This window comes from Mustela lutreola, chromosome 1, assembly GCF_030435805.1.
Source record: "Mustela lutreola isolate mMusLut2 chromosome 1, mMusLut2.pri, whole genome shotgun sequence".
NCBI lineage: Eukaryota > Metazoa > Chordata > Mammalia > Carnivora > Mustelidae > Mustela > Mustela lutreola.
Genome location: NC_081290.1, coordinates 148,788,463 through 148,804,838, shown reverse-complemented (window position 1 = coordinate 148,804,838; position 16,376 = coordinate 148,788,463). Strand labels below are relative to the sequence as shown.

General features: G+C 37.3%; 1 protein-coding gene and 1 long non-coding RNA gene across 3 annotated transcripts in view; one reads left to right on the top strand and one right to left on the bottom strand.

Annotated features, from left to right (window-relative positions):
• The first annotated feature begins 543 nt into the window (after positions 1-543).
• Positions 544-16,376, top strand: part of LOC131832977 (uncharacterized) — a 159,390-nt gene continuing 143,557 nt past the window's right edge. The window contains exon 1 of the long non-coding RNA XR_009354272.1: positions 544-912. This is a non-coding gene — a long non-coding RNA (uncharacterized LOC131832977). The remainder of the gene's footprint in view (positions 913-16,376) is intronic.
• Positions 1,183-16,376, bottom strand: part of LOC131832964 (glycophorin-A-like) — a 34,092-nt gene continuing 18,898 nt past the window's right edge. The window contains exons 3-7 of one of the 2 annotated variants that reach the window (XM_059176213.1): positions 12,775-12,870; positions 9,646-9,684; positions 7,198-7,283; positions 5,716-5,789; positions 1,183-2,605 (exon numbers count right to left, since the gene is read on the bottom strand). In XM_059176213.1, the coding sequence (XP_059032196.1) occupies positions 5,730-5,789; positions 7,198-7,283; positions 9,646-9,684; positions 12,775-12,870 (281 nt within the window). In that variant the 3' untranslated portion in view covers positions 1,183-2,605; positions 5,716-5,729. The remainder of the gene's footprint in view (positions 2,606-5,715; positions 5,790-7,197; positions 7,284-9,645; positions 9,685-12,774; positions 12,871-16,376) is intronic. The other variant, XM_059176218.1, reaches the window with a different exon arrangement.

Below are 16,376 nucleotides of genomic sequence, written 5' to 3'. Positions count from 1 at the left end.
TGTCATTTTAAATATTAAGAAAAGCATCCTGAAATAAGAGCAGGTTTTGTGAAGCCTCACAGGAATCACAAAAATGAATTAAAGTACCTGCACCCAAGGACTCACAGTTAAGTAGGGGATAGAATTCAGATCATAGCAAATGTAGCAGAAGACTATGGACTCCGGGGAAACAGACTGCGGGTTTTAGAAAGGAGGAGGTAGGGAGGGATGGGTGAGCCTGGTGCTGGGTCTCATGGAGGGCACGGACTGCATGGAGCAGCAAAGGTTATATGCAAACCATGAGTCATGGAAAACTGCATCAGGAACTAACGGTGTACTGTTTTATGACTAACATAACACAATAAAAAAAATTCACAACAATAACAGCAACAACAAAACAAGATGCACAAATGACGTGAGGATTCAGACTACATGTTTCCATCTAAAAACTGCAAGCGGGTTATCGGGAAGCTGCCCGTGCACATACACCTGCTGAACAGAGCTGAGGACACGAGATACTCATTACATAGATAACCACTGACGCTGTGACAGGCTTGTGCACGATACTGGGTAGAATTTTGTATTGCTTTTTGTTTGAATGACATTTGGCTCTTAGGAATTTCCTATGAGAAATGTGCTGCCTTTGATAAGACAAATACTGAGAAGAAACCAGAAGGCTGTTGATCTATTGCTGCATATGAGTTTACTGAAATAACCCTTCCACCTTGTCATTCCGTGGCTTCCCCATGTTCTTCCTTCACAAATTTCTCGTCTTTCTCCATTCATTTCCCCTCGTGGAAACCCTCTGCTCACACCTACACAAGCAAACATATGGACTGAAGGATCAAATTTTCTTATCAGGTTCATTCCCACCCCTGATTCGGGTCTCAATTTTAAGAAATTCAACATGAACCGTTCATGTCAGCCTCCAAGGTAAGATTTCTTCATGATAATCTTAGACTGATTGAATTATTAAACTACAAAGACCGTAAACGAAATTCCTCCTACAAACATTAATTGCGAAAGTGAAAAGTCCACAGATAGAAGTGTAGAGAAATTAACTGGAAGAGTTCCAGGAGGTTAAAGGAATTCATACTTTAATTATTCTCTGAGTTCTTTTGCTCTTGTTGAGAAGGGACAGCCACTCTAGTCTATTGTCTTTGACTTGTAAATTACTTTAGAGACAAGCCAACTCTCTTGTACTTGGTTCAACATTTTGTTTTTATTGAAAAAGTACATTTCAAATTGCCTTGGTGCTTGAGTAATTCAGTAGATTAAATTAACCTAATAATACGGTTAAACTACTTTAAAAAATATGTAACAACAGAAATCCACCCTTATTTTCAATTTAACACAAGAACCCTCTCAGAACAAACAAGTAGGTTAAAATTTAGACTTTGTAATTTATTTAAAAAAATTGAACTTGCTGAGCCCAAATATGTACATAATATTATTTACTTAATTATCACACAATAAAAAGCCACATGGATTTTTAGTCATTTGGAAGTAGGCAATCACAGGAGGGTACCTCTCTGTTTTTATATTGCTTTTTAAGTTTTGTTATAAATGAGTGATAGCTCTATGGTTACAAAGCAATCGTCTAATGTCTAGAAATTTCTTTTGGATTATTTAGGCTAATTTTCAAAGCTTTCCTAGAGAGAAAATAGGACTGGATAGATTAAAGAATTCAAATGAGAATACAAGACAACCTATTAGCATATTCACCTGCTTGTCAAGTTTGCCCTTCTTATTGCATTTATAGAGTTACTCAGTTTCATTATACTGCATTTAGAGAATTATTAAGTTTGCAAGGAAATGTCATTATATAAGAGGTCAGGACTCTATGACCTCTTATATAAATAACTCTGCCAGTGGAACAAAAAAAGAGTTCACACTTGACTGTCAGACAAATTCCTTGAAATAGGTCATTCACACATGTGTAACATCTCACCTCTTCAAGTGGGAAAACCTTTTTGTGTCAATTTTTGCATTGGAGGATGAATGTGAATGTCATTTTATACATCTATATCTATGTTATCTGTAATGTATGTGTTTATGCACGTGTGTACGTAAGGGATCTCCAAACACAAGCCTTATCAGTGTAACTAAAATATCATTATCATCAGTGTACTACCCCATCTTGCAGTGGAAAGAAATATTAGGATTTCAGGTCCCCTTAATATATTTAAAACAATGACAAGTCTCAGAATTCTGGGATGAGAACTTAATATCATCCAGACATTACAAGCCTTTCATTTGACAGCACAATCACTGAACTGTAATAAAATAGAATAAGTCATAAAGAACTACAGACGAAGTCAACTGGAGTTTGGGCATCAGAATTCTAAATCAATTAATTATAAAAATAACACTAACACACAAAAGCATGCATAAAAGGAAATAATTGCTCTTCATTTTGTAATGTTAATGAGTAGAGACATTTTCCATCATCGAGTCACTGGACTCCTTATGATGAAATTTTCATCTTCAAGTTGTACTGCGTAGGAAGGTATACAATATATTGGAGTATGTAATTCACACGTTCGTTTTTCATTTGACTGAAGTCTTGTGTCTTTGACTTCTTCCAAAATTTGGCTTAAGGATCAGATTCTCGTGAATTACTTTTCTGTGGAGGATTATAGAGAGGGGGAAAAAGCAATAGTATGAGTCACAGTTCTATTTAAGCAAAACAGGAAATTAATGCATAAAATACACTTTAGAATTCTACATTCTCAGAGTTGTCCTTGAATATAACTATAAATATTGAATGAAAGGAATTTTCTTTCAGATTAGCACTATAAGAGAAAAACATGTAAAGAAAGGATTCTTAGAAAATCTATTCTAAAAGCCTTAGATAAGGCACAAACATAATTACTCTGCTCCTAATTTCTACAGAGATGAGATGCCAACACCAAACTTGTATAGGGGCTGAATATAGTGGGAAGGCAGCAACTGATGCGTGAGTTAAATTACATATAGGTCTCTGAACCTAAGGCAATCTCCCTCATCTATAATCTCTATGGGAATAACTTTGTTCCTTGGACATCAGCAAGGAGAAGTCTGTACAGCACCTCACATCTAAATTCCTCTCTGATACTAACATATGGGGAAAGGGAGCAGGGTTGGTCTCTTTCATCAAACCTGATGCTCAACCTTTCTTGGCTACAAAGTTGAATTTGTGTTACTTCTGGAGAGTGCATTAAAGGGGTGAGAAGAGCTTTTGCTCTTGTGAAAACAGCGTTCTCCACAGTTTTCTTCCTTTGGGGTATCAGAGGAACTGTGTATCCCAAACATTCTCCTGTGAGAAATGAGCCGCCACCAAGGACAGCTAACTCAGATCCAACTATTCTCACTTCCTATCAGGCAAAAACTACATGAAAATTCAGGGGGTTAAAGTAATTAATACTTTACCCCCTAACATTTCCAGTTCTCATTTATAGGGCACGGTCCCTCTGTCTCTTATTGTCTTTGACTTCTATGTTCCTTTACAGCAGTATGCTACAAAAACAGGACTAGAGTATTTTTAGAAACTCTTATGTATTTCCCAATATTTCCTGTGAGATGGGATCAGATTTTATAACCATTTCACTAATTTTCTGAGACACACTTAATAACTTCATTTGCACCAATATGGGGAAATGAAAAAAGCCTGAAATCTGGTTCATCTGACTTTCCCCTGTCTTTTCCATATATTTGAGGCATGAACTGGGAACCAAAGCATTCATCTTGCTAATGTAGAAATGCACATAATTCCCTGAAGCATATTCTGTCTTCTCCCATGCCATTTGCCATGTTGTCCTTCTGTCCCAAGATGCCTTGTCTTGCCTTGGGTAATGTTCATGGTTTTGGGTGGTAAGCACTTTGTTTAGAAACAGCATCAGAACATTTAAAAAAAAAATAATGCATTACCTGTACCCCTGGGGATAAAAATATATGTTTATAAAAACTAAAAAATTTTATTAAAAGCCTTAAAAAATAAAAATAAAACATGTTCATAAAAAAAATAATGCATTATGTAGATAAAAATTACAGATATTAGCTCTACCTGCAAGTTCTAAAACAAAGTATCCTTGTGCATGAAGTGGTTCTGTGCCCGACTTCAAACTTTAAGTATCAGCCGATGGGGTTTTACTAATCCTTTTTGCTGAGAACTTTGTATATGGAATTTACTCTACAAAGCATGACCTTCCTGGGACTAAGGAATTATGTAATAATCATAGTTAAGCTTACAGGACAATCCACAAGATAATTTGATGAGGCAAGTCCTGCTCTAATAGGTTATGCAGCTGGAGTGAATCTTTCAAACTTTCTTTCGCCACTCCAAACTCTAGGAAACCCAGCAAGTCCTTTGAAGACAGGTGCTTAGTCCCAGGTTAAAACTAGAATCCAAAAATTTATAGTTCTTCAGTCCTATCGTGATTTTTTAAAAGATTTTATTTATTTATTTGAGAGAGAGAGCACGGGGACAGCAGAGGGTGGGGGAAAGTGAGAATGTCAAGCAGACTCCCCGCTGAGCTCAGAGTCCGGGCAGGGCTGGCTTTCAGGATCCTGAGATCATAACCTGAGCTGAAACCAAGAGTCAGATGCTCAACTGATTGAGCCACCCAGGTGCCCCTGTCATGAGTTTTTGTAATTATGGAAAAACCCTAGTCAGTTTTGTAGGGGGGGTTAGGTCCTTTTTGCTTGAGCCTCACAGAGAGAGATTCATTCTTGGTGGACATCTGCCAAGATAGACATCACTTGGATTTATGCTTCAGGTGACATCTAACAGGAACTATATACTCATCATTAAGAATGTACAAGAGGCCATCATGAATGAAATAAATGGAATTGTCTTGGTATTTAAACCAACAGCTGAGGCAGCAACCACTACTTAGCAATTCTTAGAATTGCTCTCATGCTGGTACAGAGGTTCCAACACTGTTAGAATTTACATTTTATTTTTTTCTGTAAGAGAGAACTAATTTGTTTTAACCTAAAAGTCTCCTATTTTTCTTAAGTTGGAAATGAATATTCTTTTTAAAAACCACTATGTAGGCTAATACTGCTCTGTGTGAACAAAACTGACCTGCAGTTTTCCAGGTGTTGTGTATCTATTTAGCACCTGCAGGTGGAGGTAAAAACTGGGGCCGAGGAACTGGCCATTTGTGCAGAGGTCATTTGGGTGTGGAGCCTACATCACTTATTACAGCTAACAGGCATGAGCATTTACAATGGTCAAGAACTCTTCTAAATGCTTACTTGTTGTAGCTCACTTAATCCTCATGAAACATTATCATTATGTCCATATTAAGTGATCTCCACATTAACTATCATTATCTCCATAGTAGAAGCTTGCTCACGGTTACACAGCTAGTTAAGTGTTGGAGTATGGATTCAAAGCCAGGTCTGGCTGTAGATCAGGAGCTATTAAACTATATCCACTGTAGGGTCTCCTAAACACACACCCTTGCAGTTTGGAAAATAGGAAGTATACAAAAGAACTTAACTTTTGCTTTTACTTATAGCATTTGTTTTAGGTTTTTTTTTTAGAATAAAAAAGAAACTTTGTGCCTAAGGGATAATTTCACTATGCTGAAGACAAATGTTCCCATAAAAAACATCTTCCAGAGGTAACATTGATGAAATAGAATGTAAATGAATACGAATTGGGCATAAACCTCCCAACACAGAAAGAAGTAACTAATTTATTTCCCTCCCCAAAAGGCAAACGATATTAAGAATATCAGCACCAACCTAGATTCTTGTTTCTATAGAACTTCAAAGTCTGCATTTTCTGGGGACGAATGTTGGACAGGAAGTGAACGTTTCTATGAATAAAAATCAGACAAATATTAATGCCACAATTTTCAAAACTTAAGACCATATAAAGAAAAATGCCTCAAGTTCAAATCTTTTTGTTTTTGGTTAACGTTTGTTTTCTCTTGATTAAAATGTGTTTTGTAGAGGTTACTTTTGGAAAAATTCACAATTTCATAGATACTTGCAAACTGATTTCAACTTATAATTGTCTTTCAAATAGTATTTGATATTTCATAGATGAATTATTACCCCCAAACATTGACTTTCATATTTCCCTGCTGTAATGAAAAGTTAAAATGGAAAGTTTTTAAAAAGAGGTAAGGTCTCTTAGCATACTAATTATGATCCAATTTTTCTATATACAAATGGAATATTTTCTCTGAATTTTACTAAGTATTTTAGTGACTTTTCTGATTTTAGATCATCAGCCAAGAGACAAGACAACTCATTTTGTCATATACACCCAAACACAAGGAGATGATTTTCCCCCAGTATTTGTATAGCAGACCAGAGGACTTACCTTACATTCAAGCTTTACTACATCCCTCATATCACAGCAAACATTCTCAATGACTTTTACTAGGAAGTATTCTTTAGAAAAGATACATTTACATGTAGCAATGATAATCCATCATACGTTTAGACGATTATAGAAGTCACCTAATAGAAGTTGTTGTTATATCCCTGTCATTGCAAAGTTGTTGCCCCTCTAAATAAGCCTTTTTAAGAGAATATACATAGTGGCTAAGGTGTGGAGAACACAAAGAGAGATCAAGCAGAGAGGATGAACGATAACTCAACCGTATCGTTCTTTGGTGACCAGATACCTAACGATCTAGGATTACAGTTCTAATTATGGCATCAGAAACACACACACACAAAATTTTGTTTTAAACATGTTAGGTAGCAAGTTAGAGTAAAGGTTATGTGCTTTGAAATGCTGTGTCACATAGATTTAAAATTAGCTTTAGTGATGAAAACAATCACCCATGTTGGAAAACATGTCGGTGGGGTTTGATGAATATGTACCAGGAAATATGAGACTGAAAAATAGCAAAAGTTTTAAACATATGTAAATATATCATGTTATTTTAAATATTTTGCAAACACAAGTTAAAGTACATATATAATTGGAAATTTGCCTATTTTATGTATATCCATCAAAGTATTCTAAATCAAGTGAGGCAAAAACTTTGGAAAATTTTTCACTAGAAACTGGGGGAGAGTTTTATATTTTGGGTTCCTTTATAGGGAAAATGCAAAAAAAAATCCACTAGAATAGCCATGACTTTTACGTGTATGGCTGAAAAAGATGGAGTTTTATGCAGTTTAGTTTCTCTTTGAGTTTATCTGAACTCAAAGGAATAGAGTTGCTCACACCAGCACTTACAGCAAAATTAAAAACTGGATTCTCACCTTTGTCAGTTGGCTAATACAGAAGGCAATTGCAAGGATAACTGTAATGATACCAAGCATCACTGCATAAATAATCCCTATTATCACTGAGGGAGAAAAAGAGAACAGAAAATTATAAAAGTATGAGATAAACTACCACATATCAACTTAAAAATGAAACAGGTAAAATCAGGGTAATATCACTTTACCATTTTATGGAAAATACATTATTATACTTTCATGTATGTTATATATTTTTAAAAATTAGGTTTTTCACAGTAACCATGTGGGAGACTGGAACTTTGAGTACTAACATCTTTGTCCAAGGTCACACATCTAATGATGACAAGTCTCCAGAGTTCAACTCACTCCTATTGTTCTGGACAGGACCTCACAGGCATAATTATGGAGAAAAGCCATGTGGACATTCTGCGGCAATATGGAAGAAACCACAAACTCATAGTTTCAAAGTTATGAGAGAAAATAATGTCTTGATGTACAAAGGGTATTGGGGAGATCATTGAATCAGCAGTTTTGGAGGAAATAAACTCAATATAATATACCCTAGTATATAAAATATGTATACTAATTAGTATAGTAATATACTATATATATAGTATATTACTATATATACTAAAAATATTTCTCAAATCTTTTACATGTTGAGAATGAAACAGTTTCAATTTAATGAAACAGTTTCATTAAGTTTCAATGAAATTGAAACTTAAATGAAATTTAAGTTATAGGTAGTCTTGCCTATTCATGAGTACTTCTACTTTCAAATGAAGTAAATAGAACTGAAGGCTAGACATACAAGTAAAAGGGCATATTTATTTGGCTCATTTATAACTGAAAGATTTATTATTTATTTTTTAAAAAGTAAATGTAGGGTTTTTTTTTGCCACAGGTGTTGCCCAGCCTTCCTGTCCGTGTAGCTTTTTTTTTTTTTTTTTAAGATTTTATTTATTTATCAGAGAGAGAGGGGGGCAGAGAGCAAGCACAGGCAGACAGAATGGCAGGCAGAGGCAGAGGGAGAAGCAGGCTCCCTGCCGAGCAAGAAGCCCGATGCGGGACTCGATCCCAGGATGCCGGGATCATGACCTGAGCCGAAGGCAGCTGCCCAACCAACTGAGCCACCCAGGTGTCCCCCTGTCCGTGTAGCTTTAACTCATGAGTTGGTGATTCAGTTCTACAATCCGTTTTTCTCGTATGAAGAATGGATGCAGGCCAAGTGTGAAGGGAGGCTTAGAAAGGCCGAATAGTAAATGAGCACATAAATCAACTAATGCCAGATCCACAGCAGCACCTAAGAAGTGGGGATGACAGTCCTCCAGTCAGAGAGGGCTGGGAGGATAGCCCCAAAGTGGTGGCATAGGGCCCCGAATGAATCAGGATTGAGATATTTATTTATTTGAAAATTAATTTTATTTATTTATTTATTTATGGGCGCCTGGGTGGCTCAGTGGGTTAAGCCGCTGCGTTCGGCTCAGGTCATGATCTCAGGGTCCTGGGATCGAGTCCCGCATCCGGCTCTCTGCTCAGCAGGAAGCCCGCTTCCCTCTCTCTCTCTCTCTGCCTGCCTCTCAGTCTACTTGTGATTTCTCTCTGTCAAATAAATAAATAAAATCTTAAAAAAATATATTTATTTATTTATATTTATTCCTGAGATGTGCCAAGTAATCAGATGATTTTAAGCTCCTTGCTTTCTTTACAAGTAGGAAACAAGGATGTTCAATGGTTTTATAAGCTCCTATGAGACTTTTCTCAAGTACCCATGCTTGGTTAGAAAGCTAAAAAAGTTTAAATTATGTACTGCTAGTTCCAAAATATTTAGGAAAATAAGAAATGCATATTTTAATTTTAAAAAGAGCGTATTTTGCTTGCCTTTACAATTTTATATCATGAAAGTTAATAATATGCCTTCTTCTGTTTTAAAAACTGATGCTTTTTGGGGGGCCCAGGGGAGCCTCAGTCGTTAAGCATCAGCCTTCAGCTCGGGTCGTGATCCCAGGGTCCTGGAATTGAGCCCCATATGGGGCTGCCTGCTCAGCGGGAAGCCTGCTTCTCCCTCTCCCACTCCCCCTGCTTATATTCCCTTTCTCACCATGTCTCTCTGTCAAATAAATTTTAAAAATCTTAAAAAAAAAATTGATGCTTCTTGGGGTGCCTGGGTGGCTCAGTCAGTTAGGCCTCTGACTCTTGGTTCCAGTTCAGGTCATGATCTCAGAATGGTCAGATGGAACCCCACATTGGGCTCCATGGTTAACATGGAGTCTGCTTGGGATCCTTTCATTCTTCCTGTCCCTTCCCCTCTTCTCCTCCCCACACTCTGTCTTTCTCAAGCAAATAAAATCTTTAAATAAATTAAAAAGTTAAAAATTGGCATTTCTTATTTTCTTCGGCATTTGGAACTAGCAATGTGTCATATAAGATGCAATTATTGTTATTTTATGTTGAGTATTAACATACCTGGTTCAGAGAAAGGGTGGACAATTTGTTCCTTTGCTTCTAAAAACACAAAATTTCAAAATCAAGTCAGAATACATAGAGTCTATCTTTAAAGTTCCATATTAGAATTATTGTTTAGTGGGTTTCTTTTTATTAACTGTGTTTGGGGAGCTACTGTTCAATTTTAAACAGTTAACTAGTAAACCTTCTGAGGTGATGGGTCAGTTTTAACATCAGTAATTCCACTATCTACTTTCAACTACCCAACAGGTATTCATGGATCAGACATTAGCAAACCATCTTCTTAAATGAAGGAAAGGGTATGAGAAAGTACTGAAAGAACCACTTATTGACGTCTACAAAAAGCAGTGCATTTAAAAATATATGAAAAAATGGGGAGAAGAAAGAAGACCCAATGAGCCATCACCCCACATGAGTTTCAGCCCAAACCCAAGAGAGATCATGTCAGGTATCAATTTTCCAGTTTTAGGCCACAGCCACCATCTGAATCCAAATCCTTATTGTGTCTCATCTGAGCTTTTGTCAACAGTTGGACTGGATTCCCTATCTGCAGAAGTTTCTAGCATTGCTGCCTCAATGCAGCTTAAGGTACTACTAGTATTAACCCGATGACATTACTTTCTTTGCAGTCACCAACACCATTTTATGTGTCGAAGTACTAAGACTACCACAGCCTTACCGTTTTCTTGAATTTAGTTATTACAAATAACATATCGCACCATATGTTATCATGTCGTCAGGGACTTGGTTATATTGGGTCATTCTTTAGAGGTTATGTTTAAAGATTAATTGGGGGTTGTGCTCTCTTTCTTCATAGCAGGTGGGAATTATGGTTAGTATGCAAGCTCAGGAGCGAAACAGGTGGGGTTTCAGTCACAGGAATCTCTCTCACTAGTTATGTGGCCTTGGACAAGTTCCTTAATTGCTCTGTGCTTTGGTAATTTCTTAGGCAAATGTAGATTATAATACCTATCTCTTTGGGTGAAATTAGGTAATGCATGAAAACATTTACAATGGCCCCCAATGCTAGCCTTTATTTCTAGGATTCAGGGCATGTAGCGCTGCCTGTCTATGTTTGACATTTTAATGCCTTCCAGTTGGACACCATCAATTGGCTTCACATTGAAGTGACTTTGAAAATTAGATTGTTTGTTTCATTGAACACAGAAGCCCAATAATTAGTTCCCAGCCCTCAGCCTAATTTTCCTTCGCAGGTCTCTGTTTTTAAAATCTGCTGCTTCCGCTTATCCCAGAGCATTTTCTCCGTGTTTCTATTAGCTAATGATCCTGCAGCTTCTCAAGGTATTTTCTAAGCCTTTTTAAAAAATCTGGAGTAGCCTGGGGCACCTGGGTGGCTCAGTGGGTTGCGCCTCTGCCTTTGGCTTGCGTCATGGTCTCAGGGTCCCAGAATCGAGCCCCACATCGGGCTCTCTGCTCAGCAGGGAGCCTGCTTCCCCTGGCGCCACCCTCCCCTCCCCTGCCGCCTCTCTGCCTACTTGTGGTCTCTGTCTGTCAAATAAATAAATAAAATCTTTAGGAAAAAAGAAAATCTGGAGTAGCCTGCCTAAACCCACCTGCGAGAGACACTTTCCCTTTCCACTTTCAACTGGCTTTGGTGATGTTATCCTCTTTTTCTGATAAAAATAGCCAGAGGCAGTGAATGTGACCTAATGGCCCTTCTCTCAGTACCCAGCATGACTTAGAGTTCTCATTTACTAGGTCATTACGGTATTATGTATTACGATATTACGATAGGCTTGGGGTGAGGCAATTTTGCATACATCTTCTTATTTGATCTCTAGAGAAATACTGTAAGATGAGAATTATGGACCCAAAAATGAAGGGGACAGAAACCTCTTGGGGAACTTCACTCAGGGTCAGCGGGTAGGATAGCTGACCCCTGCATGGTTTGACTCCAGGCCATCCTCACCACTGCACAATGAGATCCCTTCCATCTGGCCCGCCATTTCATGATCACAGTCAGCATTTATGAACTCTGCTAGATTGTTTTAATTTCTTTAGCCCACAGTATTATTTCTGTGAGATATTCCAGAGGTGAGAATTCCTCTGGAGTAGAGACGGTGTCTACTTAGGGTTGTTTCTCAGTGTTGGTCACAGTTTTGCCACAGTGACAGGTCCAATTAAATAGAGTTGCATCTTTCTCTGCTTGACTTATTTCGCTAAGCATGATACGCTCTAGTTCCATCCATGTTGTCGCAAATGGCAAAAAATAAAAAAATAATTAAAAAAAATAATAAAATAAAAAAATAGAGTTGCATCATAACAATTAACTCCAAAGGTAACTATTTTAAAATATAAACAAACCTGGTTTTTCTTGTTTCTCTCTTTTTTTCCTTGTTTCCTAAATTTCATGTATGAGTGAAATCATATGATAGTTGTTTTTCTCTGACTGACTTATTTCACCTAGCACTATACCCTGTAGATACATCCACATTGTTGCAAATGGCAAGATTTCATTCTTTTTTTAGGGCTGAGTAACATTCCATTGTACATACAGACCACATCTTCCTTATCCCTCCATCTATGGATGGACACTTGGGCTGTTTCCTTATCTTGGCTACTGTAAATAATGCTTCAGTAAACATAAGGATGCATATATATTTTCAAATTAGTGTTTTCACCCTCTCCTGGTAAATATTCAGTAGTGGAATTACTGGGTCATATGGTATTTCTATTTTTTAATTTTTGGAGGAAACTCCATACTGCTTTTTTCACAGTGGTGGCACCAGCTTGCATTTCCACCAGTAGTGAAATAGGTGAAGGGGGTTAAGAGTATATATATATATATATATATATATATATATATTTTTTTTTTTTTTTTAAAGATTTTGTTTATTTATCTGACAGACAGAGATCACAAGCAGGCAGAGAGGCATGCAGAGAGAAAGGAGGAAGCAGGCTCCCTGCTGAGCAGAGATGCGGATGTGGGGCTCGATCCCAAGACTCTGGGATCATGACCTGAACCAAAGGCAGAGGCTTTAACCCACTGAGCCACCCAGGTGCCCCTAGAGTACATTTCTTGTGATAATTATATTGTATACCTGAAACTAATACCATAGTGTACATTAACTATACTTGAATTACAAAAAAATTTAAAAATGAACATACTTTTTCTCCTGTCTGCGGGTGGTTGGTGTGTAAAATCTGAAGAGGCTTGTCTTATACTAGGAGGGCTAGGTGATGGCTTCACTGGGGGAGTCGAGGCTGTAGAAAACAGAAGTTGAGAAGAAGATCAGCAATGAGGTGACAGAGTGGACTCTAGAGCATATCATACAAGGCAAATTTATCCCATGTCCCTCTCAGTGGCAGCTCCAGAATTTCTACATAGCAGGGGCTTACAGATGAAGAAAGTGTATCTTAATTTCCTGTGTAAAGCACTAAAATCTGCCTCAAAATGTCCTTGTAAGGACTAAAGTAGTTTCTTCCACATATGTACATTTACATACACATGTTAGTAGAGTACTTGGCACATAAAGAATGTGACATACATGTTGGTTATTACTGCTGCCATTCTTATAAAGGGAAGAGAGACTGGAAGCTGCTTTTGCATGTCATGTTCCATAACTTCACGAAATTGTCAATGTTAAAGAAAGGGAGACTATGGGGAGGACTGTGAAGTGTGTAAACCTGGCGACTCACAGACCTGTACCCCTGGGGATAAAAATACATTATATGTTTATAAAAAATATTTTAAAAATTTAATTAAAAAAAAAAAGAAAGGGAGAGACTCATGACGATGACATAAGACCAAAGTTCTGTCACATGCCTCCCTTTCTCCACCTCCTTGGTACAATTCTACTTCCCTGGTAAAAATTAAAACCAAGACATGATTAAATTCAATTTTCTTCTTGTTGGATAGAGAGTGAGTCAATTCCAAGGTTCCCCACCCATGCTTTTTTTTTCTCCTTCAAAAGTAGCATTTCAGAATTATAATTGAACTGTAGGAAATACTGGCTCCAGTCCAAGATTACTGGCTGGGGATCCAGATAACCAAGTGATGCAATGAATTCTAGGCCATGGTTACTCCTTAGAATAAAAACATATAAACACACAAACATGTATATAAGATGTGTATTCTCATACATCCTTTGAAAATCCCTTTAAATATATTATAAATTTATTTTTATAACAAAACAATTATATTTTTAAATTTTATAAGTATAAAATTTATGAATTATAAGACTTATAAATTAAATGGGATTTTTTTTTTAATTACAAAAGTAATCCAGTGGACCTGGGTGGCTCAGTTGTTTAAGGGTCTTCCTTCAGCTCAGGTCATAACCCCAGTGTTGGGCTCCCTGCTCAGCAGGGAGTCTGCTTCTTCCTCTCCCTCTCCCCTCCCCTCTGCTCATGCTCTCTCTCTCGTTATCTCTCTCTCTCAAATAAAGGGAAAAATGAAGGGGGAGAAATTGGAGGGGGAGATGAACCATGAGAGACTATGGACTCCAGGAAACAAGCTGAGGGTTTTATAAGGGGAAGGGGTGGTGGGGTGGGTTAGCCTGGTGCTGGGTATTAAGGAGAGCATGGATTGCATGGAGCACTGGGTGTTATGCATAAACAATAAATCATGGAACCCTATGTCAAACATTAATGACCTACTGTATGGTGACAAACATAAAACAATAAAAATAAATAAATAAACAAACATTATGGCATATAGTCATCTGAACTTTTAGCTAAGCATCTAAATATAGGATCATTTTGTTTAAGTATGTATAAATATGTACATAGTGTTTAAAATATATATACTACAATCATGTACCCTATGTTTTTTAATATTCTTCTATGACAAGATTTTTAATGGCTGTATAGTATTCCACCGTATGAGTGTACCATAGTTTTGTCATCAGTCTCTGACTTTGAGCATTTATGTTATTTTTATGCATTGTTAGATAACCATCAGCATACTAAACTCTGGGCATGTATCTCTGCTTATTCCTTTGAGACATTCTAGTGACAGGAAATTGTGCTCAGGTACAACAATGAGGAGGTGGTCAAGCACCTGTCCAGAGACATTGTCCAGAGATACTGTGACCTCAGCTAAATGCTCAACATTTCCTGGAGAAAAGAACTCAAAAATATCTTTGACATTTCTGGTCAGTCTCCTCAAGGACTGAGTACCAAGACCTGCCTCTTTCTACCAGCTACCAGTGAATCCTGTGCAGGCAGGAATCATTGTCCCCAAACTATCTGCAATGTTTTCTCTTCTCCTATAAATTCAATTTTCATCTTGTTGCTCAACTTGGTTCTACCACCTGATTCATCACATGTATTAAACAATTGCTACAAAATGAACTAAATAGTATGATAAATTGCAGATATCTCTAGGTTCATCTTCAACACTCAGGTGTGATGATTTTAAAAGATAATATAAGAAAAAACATTTTTAACAATAATCTGATGATAGGAATTTTAAGTTTCAACAAATATTGAAATCAAAATTATGGAAAAAATATTTTTTATTAAGAATCAATGAAAGTATGTAAAAATATAAAGAAGGATACCTAATGAACAAAAATTATTTAATATCTTGATTATTACATCTCCTTTACACCTTTCCGTTCAGTATAATTATTTAATTATTTATTATTTAATTAATTATTTGTAATCACTTTAGAACATGAAATGGATTCTTTTGAGACATAAAACTTGTTTCCAGGGCTGCTAGTTTCCAGGGCTAGCTCATTTTGAATCCCCTCAGCCTTAGAACAGTGTTTTGTACATAATATGTATTTAGTGAAATACTAATAGTTATAAATTTTTAGCCAATTTCTTATAGAGGAACAACCAAGTGAGTTTCTAGGTTGCATCTAAAATAAAATAACAATGAATTAAATAAGCCATATGGCAACGAGGCACCTACAGAATGAGTACAAGCATATCTGAAAAAATGCATTCACAGACGAGCAACAAAATATTTTCAACATTTCAATAACATGCACATACTTATTTTTTAAGGTTTTATTTATCTATTTGACAGAAAGAGAGAGAGAGAGATCACAAGTAGGCAGAGAGAGAGGAGGAAGCAGGCCTCCCGCCGAGCAGAGAGCCCGATGCAGGGCTTGATCCCAGGACCCTGGGATCATGACCTGAGCTGAAGGCAGAGGCTTAACCCACTGAGCCACCCAGGCGCCCCCACACTTTTAAAACAGAAAAAAAAATCTAAAACTGAAAAATAAAACAATCCATACCAAAGTTTTTAAGTGTTAAAAGACTGAAAATGTTAAAAATTTAACCAAAGCCATGGAGGAGTTTTGTCTGTGAACACAAATACGCCCTCCTCCAGGTTTCCTAACTCTTCCACAGGACATCATGGTCTACCTGAGTGGGGATTTGCAGGAGTCAGTTAGGGCAATGCTCAATCTATGGGCAGGTGCCCCCTCCTCTTTTCTGAACACCTAAAAGACCCCACCTGTTCCAGCCCCCCACTTGTCTCCCCATCTTATGGCTTGTCCCTCAATCTTCTTTCTCTAGGCTCCAGCCATGCCAGACACCTCTTGGTTCCTCAAATGCACCATACTATTTCCCATACCCGCAACTTTGTGCCTCCTCTTCCCTTTGTCTGAGGTATCCTCTCCCATCCCCCATCTCACCTAGCTGTCTGCTTCTTGGGACTCAGTTCAATACCATTTCTCTTTGAAGGTCCTTTCTTATCTCCACTCCTTGTACCACAAACTCTATCAAGTCCCCAGTGCTTGGCATGGTGTGGT